The sequence below is a fragment of the Poeciliopsis prolifica genome, unplaced genomic scaffold (assembly GCF_027474105.1).
Source record: "Poeciliopsis prolifica strain line A6 unplaced genomic scaffold, Auburn_PproV2 SCAFFOLD063, whole genome shotgun sequence".
In the NCBI taxonomy this organism is placed as follows: Eukaryota; Metazoa; Chordata; class Actinopteri; order Cyprinodontiformes; family Poeciliidae; genus Poeciliopsis; species Poeciliopsis prolifica.
In genome coordinates this window covers 1,500,596-1,512,700 of record NW_026562438.1, presented here as the reverse complement: position 1 = coordinate 1,512,700, position 12,105 = coordinate 1,500,596, and the positions used below count along the sequence as shown (strand labels likewise).

The 12,105-nt window shown below is 45.1% G+C and overlaps 1 protein-coding gene across 1 annotated transcript; it reads right to left on the bottom strand.

Annotated features, from left to right (window-relative positions):
- Positions 1-5,153: 5,153 nt before the first annotated feature.
- LOC129380011 (zinc transporter ZIP1-like) lies at positions 5,154-10,668 on the bottom strand. Its single transcript, XM_055060975.1, is given in 6 exon segments — positions 5,154-5,310; positions 5,313-5,940; positions 5,988-6,006; positions 9,324-9,451; positions 9,560-9,810; positions 10,381-10,668. Coding segments are annotated over 5 exon segments (1,026 nt in total). The 5' UTR covers positions 9,764-9,810; positions 10,381-10,668; the 3' UTR covers positions 5,154-5,263.
- Positions 10,669-12,105: the final 1,437 nt, after the last annotated feature.

Genomic DNA, 12,105 nt, shown 5'->3' with positions numbered 1-12,105 from the left:
AAGGCAAATGCAGTTTGAATGACATTTTTTATATTTTGGTAAACTTGTTAAATATACTTAAAATAATGAACACAACCAAGTGCAGAGAAAAATGAAACCTGCTAATAGATAAACCTGCAGCATCATTTAGTTAAGAACATTAGGTGCTTTACCTACAAGGTTAACTTATCCTGCTTTAGGTTAACTTAACCTGCTTTAGATTAACTTAACCTGCTTTAGGTTAACTTAACCTGCTTTAAGTTAACTTAACCTGCTTTAGGTTAACTTAACCTGCTTTAGGTTAACTTAACCTGCTTTAGGTTAACTTAACCTGCTTTAAGTTAACTTAACCTACTTTAGGTTAACTTAACCTGCTTTAGGTTAACTTAACCTGCTTTAAGTTAACTTAACCTACTTTAGGTTAACTTAACCTGCTTTAGGTTAACTTAACCTGCTTTAGATTAACTCAGTGCTTCTCAATTATTTTCCGTTACGCCCCCCTAGCAAGAAGAAAACTATTCGCGCCCCCCACTCCCCACCGTGACTATCCATCTCTGCATAACATTTTTTTCCTTATTAACATTTTTTTTCGCTGAAAAAACTCTAGCGGCTTATCGGCGTGATTGGGATGTAACGTATTTAAGTGACGCGCTAATTTATTTGGCTTCATGCTGTCCGCTGCGAGCATTTTTAGACACAGCAAACACACCGGTCTTTCCTCTTCTCCAACTGTAGTCACAGTGAAGCCAAGCGCTAAATACGCTTCGTCGTATTTCCTCTTCTTAGCTTTCGGTTGACTTTCTGTTGTCTCATTATCTTTGTCTCTCTCCGCTTTTCTTTTCATCCCTGTGAAAAACTTTTTCATGTTGGGGGTTGTTGAATAATGGAGGCCATAGACAGAACGCAGTCGGAGCTTTTTGTTGACTTAACACTGCTAACCAAGGCAAACCTGTTGTCTTGTAAGTCGTAAAATGTTGCACTGTCGCAAACGTGACAGAAGTAACAATGAGAGCGCCACTGCCGCCTACTGTGCGCAATTACACTTTATACTAGTACGGCCAAAAAAAAAAGCCTGTTCCCCAGGATCACACGCCCCCCCAGGTATCGCACCGCGCCCCCCAAAGGGGGCCCGCCCCACTATTTGAGAAGCACTGGGTTAACTTAACCTTAGATTAACTTAACCTGCTTTAGATTAACTTAACCTACTTTAGGTTAACTTAACCTGCTTTAGATTAACTTAACCTGCTTTAGGTTAACTTAACCTGCTTTAGGTTAACTTAACCTGCTTTAGATTAACTTAACCTGCTTTAGGTTAACTTAACCTGCTTTAGATTAACTTAACCTGCTTTAGGTTAACTTAACCTGCTTTAGATTAACTTAACCTGCTTTACAACTGAACCAGCTTCTTAGTAAACCCTCCAGGACAGAAAATACAAAGTTTCTATAAGCCTCCAGTTTTCCCTTTCAGTAAGGTCAGTGCTGAAAATGAGAAAAATAAATAGTCAGTACAGAAAATGCAGCAAACATAAAAAAAACCCCGTTAGGATTCCTCTACTTCACACACTATAGGTGCAACAACTGGTCATTATGCAAAAGAAAAAGAATTGGGAGGGAAATGCAGCTTATTGGCATCTGAAGAGGAGAGCTTTTAGTTAACTTGGTGTTTAATGGGAGAAGGAAACAGACCTCCATGAAGCTGACACCACCTACTCAAATAATCCAGCAAATAGTCTGATTGGTTTGTGCTGTTAAAATGTTCGTTTGTGCAGCTTTGGTTTCCGAGATATTAAAAATGATTTTTTAGGCCATCCAAATATCTACTTTTTAAGATTACAATTACTGAAAATATTGAGTATGACTAAAAATTCACTAGAGAACAGTGTGTCTCGTGTAACTGCATGAATTTAGTGTCAGTTGGTCACAAGGCAAGAAATCTATTTCCATGAGTTTCTCTGGAGAGTTTGGATGTAAAATTTATTGACTCTCCCTGAGTGAAACTCCGACACCTTGAGGAAGGAGGAGACCAGAGACCGGCTGGCCCAAATTAGCGTTCATGAATCGGATCAACCTCGAGTTAGACGCCGCTCACACCGGATATTGGAACAGTCAAAATCCACATTGAAAACAACTTTGCTGCGTTTGTTTTAACGGCACAAACGGAGCATTAATGAACCAGCCCACTTTGGTTTGTTTTGGAGCAAAATGGGGGGATGGTGACTCTGGATGGCCTAAAAAATCATTTTAATATCTCAGAAACCAAAGCTGCAAAAACGAACATTTTAACGGCACAGACCAAACGGAGAACTAACCAATCAGACTGTTTGCTGGACTTTGTGACGTAGGTGGGGAGGAGAAACCTGAGCATCCTGTTGGAGATGAACAAGCCCAGGCAAGCAGGCTTTGTTGCAGTCGGTCAGTTGGTTGGTCATAACATTTGTGTTTCTCTCTCGTTTTTTGTAACGACTAACTAAACCACACATTGAAAATGTATCGAGTAAAAGTATAAAATTAAGTTCGGAAATGTAGTGAAGTAAAAGCGAAAGTTATCAAAAAATGTTCTTACTCGAGGAAAGTATGAAGTACTCTAAAATATACTTAAGTAAAGTAGTGAAGTATTTTTACTTTGTTACTATACAAGACTGCCAAAAAGCCCCAGAGCATAATACTGCCACCACCATACGTTGCACACATGGCTTTGCTCTCCTCTCAATGTAACCATCACCGCTTAGCGGCCTAATCTCTCCATTCTGTGGGCGCTTCCTTCTCTGGCGGTTGGCAGAACATGGAGGATGCTGACGTCACTGCGCCCTCTACTGCCCTCTACTGCGCATGCGGGACACGTTGAAATCCGGTTTGACAAATATATGAACTGGGTCACTGCGATTTAACGATTAAATCTGATTTTTTCTAATCAGGAAATAGATGAATTCATGTTCCTCTGGGAGGGATGAGAGCAGCTGGTCTCAAGATCCAGAACCAGAACAGAACCATTCTGGTTTCTGGTCATTGACACGTTGTGACCAAAAAACACAAAGTTTTCAAATGTTTTTTTCATAGAATATACAGAATATTCAGTCAGGGTGCAGAAATACACAAAAGAGGAGGAAACAAACATTTAATCACTAAAATAAAACCAGAATATATAAATATTTCTATATTTTTTTAATATCTGAAACTATTTGTTTTTATCCATCTGTACACCACTCTGCAGTTCAACAGGGGGCGCTGTGGTGCCTGGTGATTTTTGCCTCCTGAAGTTTTACATTGTTTTATGTAAATTAGGAGAAATTTATAACAGCTGGTTGTACAAACACACAGTGACGTCATGAAAGTTGAATATATTTGTGCCGTACAGGAAGTGATCATGTGTCACAGGAAGTGATCATGTTTCACAGGAAGTGATCATGTGTCACAGGAAGTGATCATGTGTCACAGGAAGTGATCATGTTTCACAGGAAGTGATCATGGTCACAGGAAGTGATCATGTGTCACAGGAAGTGATCATGTTTCACAGGAAGTGATCATGTGTCACAGGAAGTGATCATGTTTCACAGGAAGTGATCATGTTTCACAGGAAGTGATCATGTTTGGCACAGCAGGTTGATTCACTTCCTTTAGTTAAAGTTAAATAACTTAATGAAATTACCTTTGCAAACAACAACCTCTTCCTAAAACATTAAGAACAAATTCCTCCATCTCTAAATTAATAGTTTTCTCTCAGGCTGCAGATCAATTTAACTGAATGTGAAATTATGAGGATCCATAACTGTTCTGATTCTTACATTTCCAATATGCCAGTTAAAAATAAAATTACGTACTTGTGGATCACTAAATGTAGAGCTACCAGCGTAATAAATATTTACAAGACAATATTGATAAATGTGGCAAAACCTGAAATAATTGGCTTCACAGAGACTTGATGTTATTGGCAGAACATTATGAACAAAAAACTGATGTTTCCTGCATCTTCCTGAGCCGTCCGTCCAAATCTCATAAAGCAGATTAACAGAATAAATTTGAACTTTATTTGGAAAATAAACACATTTGCTAAAACATAATGAGGACGGTGACATCAAGGCATCAACTTCGAAATCATGAATGTAGTTTAAAAATGAAATGTCTTCAGGCCGTTTTAAGAAGTGCTGATCTTGTTTGGTTCGTTATGGCGGCGTCTGGATTTCAAAAGGTTGGAGCTATTAATTCGTTATTGAAAGTGATTTTGAATGATCTAAACTCTCTAGTTTCCATCAGTAGGTTTTGTTACAGTGGAAGTTAAAAGCCCATAATGTCCTATAGTGTCCCATAATGTCCCATAATGTCCTATAGTGTCCCACAATGTCCCACTGTGGAGCCGCTCTATGTGCCACAACATCTATATTCCTGGACAATTGGTGGAATAAACTCATCTGGCCAATTCCTCCTTTACTGGATGGAAATGCTGATATTCTCAGTTTGGAGGATTTAATAGGAATATGGAACTGATTGTTCCCTGATGAATCATAAGAAGGTTTTATGCAGGATCCCTCATGTCCTCATCTCATGTCCTCATCCTGTCTGGTAAAAACTATTGACCTCATTTCTTTATTTTTTTTATTCCAAGACTCCAGGAGATAAAACTGAGCAGGTGGACATTAGAGATAATAAATGCAGCTACAGGTTTATGAATCAATATTCTATAAATAATAGAAACCCAGAAGAACAAGAATCACATTTCTCTTACAAAATGTTAACAAATCTATGATAGTCAAAATTAGGACAAATTATTTGAAATTCCCAATTCCTCCTAAACATAAAAAATTACAGTTTGAAATAACATAAATCCTTCAAATGAGTTTTTAAGAGAGAATTTTAATGTTGAGAATTGTGGTTTTTATTTTACTAATGTAATAAAGTATTAAACTTTTGGGATCAACTTTGTAACTTGTAAAAATATAAATGTGGATTTTATTTACAAAACATTCAGTTTGGTTTAGTTATCAAAGAAAGAAATGTGAATTTTTACTCGATGTTCTAATGATTATATTCATAAATGCTGCCTCTCAATTTAAACAGTTCAATAGTTTAAGTTTATTTCAGGGCCTCGAATTAATTCATCATTATTTTTATTTTTTACTTCTAGTCGTTTCCAAGGGGATTTGATGACAATATTTGCTGATATTTGTATTTTTCTGTAATGTTTGTGATTGATCTGTCTGTCATTGTGATAAAATACAAAAACAAAGATCCTGTGTCACGGACAGATGCCTCTTCCGTCAGAAGGTTCTGGCTCTCCCCGTCGCCATGGTCACAGCTTGATGAAGAGGACTCCGGTGACGGCGGCGAAGCCAGCAGCATCATGGCCACCTTGGGGATGCGGCCGCGGCCGGCGGCCAGCTCGTGCGGCAGGATCTCCATGAAGGTGATGTAGAGGAAGGTGCCGGCCGCCAGACCCTGCAGCGTGCTGCGCGCCAGCCGGTGCTGCGGCGACATGCGGCTCTCCGTGAGCCCCACGCCCAGCGCGATGCCCAGCGGCGACATGATGGCGAAGGCCAGCAGGCCGCCGGACACCACGGCGCGCCGCAGCCGGGCCTGGGACAGCGCCGCGCTGAGCGAGAACGCGATGACGCTCTTATGGATGAGCAGCGCCAGGCAGACCTCCAGCACTTCCTGGCCGCGCGGCAGCAGCCCCACCGCCAGCCCCTCCAGCACCGAGTGCAGCGACAGCGAGAACACCAGCACGAAGGCCCGCAGCGCCGACTGGGAGCCCGGGGTCGCATGCAGGGGCCCCGCCGGCTCCACGGAGCCACGCCGCCGCCGGGCCGGGCCGCCGTCGGCCGCCTGGGCGCCGGAGTCCGCCATCAGGGCCCGGCGCTCCTCCAGCTGGGCCGGAGACGGGTCGCTGAAGGCCAGGACGATCTGCTCCAGAACCAGAACCAGGAAGAAACCCATGGCCACGATGAACTCCGGCAGAGGGAACTGGAGCTGGAAGAGCAAACACACACCTCAGAACCGGGACCACTAGGAACCACTGGGAACAACTGGGAACCACTGGGAACAACCGGGAACCACTGGAAACAACTGGGAACACTGGAAACAACTGGGAACCACTGGAACAACTGGGAACCACTGGAAACAACTGGGAACCACTGGGAACAACTGGAAACCACTGGGAACTGGGAACCACTGGAAACAACTGGGAACAACTGGAACAACTGGGAACCACTGGGAACAACTGGAAACCACTGGGAACAACTGGAAACAACTGGGAACCACTGGGAACAACTGGAAACCACTGGAACAACTGGGAACCACTGGAAACAACTGGGAACAACTGGAAACAACTGGGAACCACTGGGAACAACTGGAAACCACTGGAAACAACTGGGAACCACTGGAAACAACTGGGAACAACTGGAACAACTGGGAACCACTGGGAACAACCGGGAACCACTGGGAACAACTGGAAACAACTGGGAACAACTGGAAACAACTGGGAACAACTGGGAACCACTGGAAACAACTGGGAACAACTGGAAACAACTGGAACAACTGGGAACAACGGAACCACTGGAACAACTGGAAACAACTGGAAACACTGGGAACCACTGGAACAACTGGGAACCACTGGAAACCACTGGGAACCACTGGAAACACTGGAAACCACTGGAAACAACTGGGAACCACTGGAACAAACTGGAAACCACTGGGAACAACTGGGAACCACTGGAAACAACTGGAACAACTGGAAACAACTGGGAACCACTGGGAACCACTGGAACAACGGGAACCACTGGAACAACTGGAAACACTGGGAACAACTGGGAACCACTGGAAACAACTGGGAACAACTGGAAACAACTGGGAACCACTGGGAACAACTGGGAACCACTGGAACAACTGGGAACCACTGGGAACAACTGGAAACAACTGGAAACAACTGGGAACAACTGGGAACCACTGGAAACAACTGGGAACCACTGGAAACAACTGGAAACAACTGGAACAACTGGGAACACTGGGAACAACGGGAACACTGGGAACCACTGGGAACAACGGGAACCACTGGAACAACTGGAAACAACTGGAAACAACTGGGAACCACTGGGAACAACTGGGAACCACTGGAAACACTGGGAACCACTGGAAACAACTGGGAACAACTGGCAACCACTGGAAACAACTGGGAACAACTGGGAACCACTGGAAACAACTGGGAACCACTGGAAACAACTGGGAACACTGGGAAACAACTGGGAACCACTGGAAACAACTGGAAACAACGGGAACCACTGGAAACAACTGGAAACCACTGGGAACAACTGGAATCCACTGAGAACAACTGGAAACCACTGGAAACAACTGGGAACCACTGGAAACAACTGGGAACCACTGGAAACAACTGGGAACCACTGGAAACAACTGGGAACCACTGGAAACCACTGGAAACAACTGGGAACCACTGGAAACAACTGGAACCACTGGAAACAACTGGGAACCACTGGAAACCACTGGAAACAACTGGGAACCACTGGAAACAACTGGGAACCACTGGAAACAACTGGGAACCACTGGAAACCACTGGAAACAACTGGGAACCACTGGAAACAACTGGGAACCACTGGGAACAACTGGGAACCACTGGAAACAACTGGGAACCACTGGAAACAACTGGAACCACTGGAAACAACTGGGAACCACTGGAAACAACTGGAACCACTGGAAACAACTGGGAACCACTGGAAACAACTGGAAACCACTGGAAACAACTGGGAACCACTGGAAACAACTGGGAACCACTGGAAACAACTGGGAACCACTGGAAACAACTGGGAAACTGGAAACCACTGGAAACAACTGGGAACCACTGGAAACAACTGGGAACCACTGGAAACAACTGGGAACCACTGGAACAACTGGGAACCACTGGAAACAACTGGGAACCACTGGAAACAACTGGGAACCACTGGAAACAACTGGGAACCACTGGAAACAACTGGGAACCACTGGAAACAACTGGAAACCACTGGGAACAACTGGAAACCACTGAGAACAACTGGAAACCACTGGAAAAAACTGGGAACCACTGGAAACCACTGGGAACAACTGGGAACCACTGGAAACAACTGGGAACCACTGGAAACAACTGGGAACCACTGGAAACAACTGGAAACCAATGGGAACAACTGGGAACCACTGGAAACAACTGGGAACCACTGGAAACAACTGGGAACCACTGGAAACAACTGGGAACCACTGGAAACAACTGGGAACCACTGGAAACAACTGGAAACCACTGGGAACAACTGGAATCCACTGAGAACAACTGGAAACCACTGGAAAAAACTGGAACACTGGAAACCACTGGGAACAACTGGGAACCACTGGAAACAACTGGGAACCACTGGAAACAACTGGGAACCACTGGAAACAACTGGAAACCAATGGGAACAACTGGGAACCACTGGAAACAACTGGGAACCACTGGAAACAACTGGGAACCACTGGAAACAACTGGGAACCACTGGAAACCACTGGAATCCACTGAGAACAACTGGAAACAACTGGAAACCACTGGAAACAACTGGGAACCACTGGGAACCACTGGAAACAACTGGGAACCACTGGAAACAACTGGGAACACTGGAAACAACTGGGAACCACTGGAAACAACTGGGAACAACGGGGAACCACTGGGAACCACTGGAAACAACTGGGAACCACTGGAAACAACTGGGAACCACTGGAAACAACTGGAAACCACTGAGAACAACTGGGAACAACTGGGAACCGGAACCACTGGAAACAACTGGGAACAACTGGGAACAACTGGGAACCACTGGAAACAACTGGGAACTGGGAACAACTGGGAACCACTGGAAACAACTGGAAACAACTGGGAACAACTGGAAACCACTGAGAAACAACTGGGAACAACTGGGAACCGGAACCACTGGAAACAACTGGAAACAACTGGAATCCACTGAGAACAACTGGGAACCACTGGGAACCGGAACCACTGGAAACAACTGGGAACAACTGGCAACCACTGGGAACAACTGGGAACCACTGGGAACAACTGGGAACCACTGGAAATAACTGGGAACAACTGGAATCCACTGAGAACAACTGGAAACAACTGGGAACCGGAACTACTGGGAACCACTGGAAACAACCACTGAGAACTTTTTAACTGGACAATGAGATCAAACATAAAACACTATGTTTGATCTCATTATCCAGATTTTAACAAACTACGAAACCCAAACAACAGAAACTTTCAGTATTAAAACATCCTCCATGTCCCCCAGGGGGCGCCGTAGACCTGGCCTGGTGACCAGGGGCTTGTTTCTTAGTGTTGGTCGTACTTTGATCCAGCGTCCCTGAACGCCTCGCCGATGCTCTGCAGGAAGTCGGGCAGCAGGTCCAGCAGGCAGGTGGCCATGAAGACGCCTCCAGAGAAACAGCTGATCAGGGCCAGCAGGCGGCCGGCGCTCTGAAACACACACACACACACACACACACACACACACACACACACACACACACACACACACACACACACACACACAGCCTCAGCATTGCTCAGCTGAATGGTCCGGACTCCAGACGGAGCAGAACCGGGCCGGTACCTGGGTCTGTGCCGCAACAGCGCTGCCCTGACGACGCAGAGCGGGACGAACCCGAACAGCAGCGTGACGGACAGCAGAACCACCAGCGCCACCAGTTTGATCTCCAGAGCCGGGAGGTCGGCCGGGTCGACCTGCAGCGCCGCCGGGCTCCCCCCGGGACCCATCAGGACCGGCATGGCTGCCTCAGAGTTCGCAGGAGCCTGGCCTGGACCGGAACCAGAATCTGTCAGAACAAACACTGCCATTAGCATCCAGAAACAAAGCTAACATGTTTAGACTGGAAATCTGTGACAAGATCCCAATGCTAGCAATAGCTAGCATAGCTTGTCCGGAATGCTAATGCTAGTAATCACAGCCACTGATGACAGAAGTTAAAAGTTTTCCTGTAGCGGTTTCTTGTTTCTCTGCCATTAGCACTTTAGCGGTGAGGACATGAGCTTGGTTGGCAGCGCTGAGCCCCGCCTCCTGGCTCTGATTGGTTGTTTCTGTCCGTTAGCGGTTCCTCAGACTGCATGTTTTAGATGTTCCTCTATCCAAAGGATGGCATCTGAGGAACATGATCATCTGTCACAACAAGATCCTGTTTCTCATTCCAGACTGAAACTCCAGAATCCAGATCCGGAACCCTGCAAAGTGTTCCTGCTGGTTCTGGATGGGTTCTAGAAATGGAAAGCAGCTGATTGGATCAGAACCTTCAGACTCCATGTCCAGAACCAGAACCGGGATTTTAGATCTGGACTCTGTCTAAAAAGTTCTGACCCAAATAGAACCAGAGGTTTGGATCTGTACTCACATAACCTGAAGTTGGATCAGAACCATCAGAACTTTCCTGCTGAGCCTTCGGTCCGTCTACAGTCGGAACCAGTAGGAACCAGAACTTTTCCCACTTTGGTCCAAAGAATAATCCCGCGAGAAAACCCGCGACCCACAGCGACTCGTTAGGTTCCCGAACCTTGGCCTTCCCGCACCGGTTCGGGCCAGTAACGTGACCCAGGAATATTCTTCTCCTGACTGGATTTATGGCGGACAATCCGGGAAGTTCTGACTCAGTTCCCATCAGCGGATCCCGCCTCAACCAGGAGCTGATGTCAAACTCCCCGTAAACACACCGCAGCGCACTTCCGGTTTTCAAATTAAGAGAAAACAAAATCTGACACCACTTTCGAAGGTCATTTTTATGTTAATAGGTCTTATTATTATTGTAATTATTATTATTATTTGTTAGAAAAAAGAAGTATTTCAGCATCAGAAAATCAGTAAGAAGAAACAGATGAAACCCCTGTGGCTCCGTCCTCGTGCTTTTATTTTGAAGATGCCACCGGTTTTCCGGTGTAACTGTGTGTAACTTCCCTCAGGAACAGCCGAAGGAGGAACCGTCCAGCCGGAATTCTGGAACAGACAGGAAGGTCAACGACCTGCAGAACCAGAACCAGGACCAGGACCTGAACCTGAACCAGAACCAGAACCAGAAACCAAGACCAGGAACCAGGACCTGGACCAGGAACCAAGACCAGGACTTGAACCAGAACCAGGATCAGAACCAGAACCAGAACGGTCACAGCAGGAAGATTGTTTTTCTGTCGATGAGGAACAAAACCAAACAGCCGTTTCAAACGAGAGCAGAAATATAAAATCAACTGTAGAAACTGTGATCGTTGATCAGGATCCATAAGCTCCTTATCCAGGGTTTGGAGCCTCCTCCTGACCTGGAGGAGGCTCCAAACCCTGGATCAGGACCTGGTTTGTCCCAAATCTCTGTTGGAAGTAAAACAGGATGGAGCCTCCAGAGCTTTTCTGACAGTCAGAGAATTTCCTCCATCTGACACTGAAAACTTATTTTCACTCATTGACTTTCGACCAATGAGTGAAAATATGTAAAACTGACACCTGATTTTACTCAGTTTTTTATTTAGAGTTGATTTTTATGCTTTATTTTAACGTTTCTTTATCTTAGCACTTTGTTTCAACGTTCTATTAATAAAGTTTATGATTTTCTCTTTCTGATCCTTTTCTAAAGCATCACTTCTTACCTTGACCACTTTAGCTAGCAAAGCATTAGCTGACCTGGTTGCAGATGTTTCTTTGGGGTTCCAGAAGTGGCGGGAAATCCTTGACGTCATGAGCCTCGGGTTGAAGAATCAGCTTGTTGTGATCACTTCTTATGTTTTGGCCTCTTCCTGGGACTGAAATTATTTTACAAGGTGCAAAAGCTTTTCACTGTCATGTTAGGATATGCAGAGGAAAGAGCAAATATGAGTTCTGGTACCGAGAGCTCAGAGCAGGACGGCCTCTTTGGGAAGCGTTTGGGATCGTCTTAATTCCTCAAGCGCAAATGGAAACGTTTGAGACCAGAAACAGACCAAAGTCCATCTGGAGGAAGAAACCCTAAGATCCCAAATCCCTAACATATGTTTTTGTTTTATTTTGTATTATGCATATTTTTTGTTCTAGGGACATTTATTTTGAAAATTTCCAAGTAGGAAGTAGAATCCAGCACGTTAGCTGGGAAACATCCTAT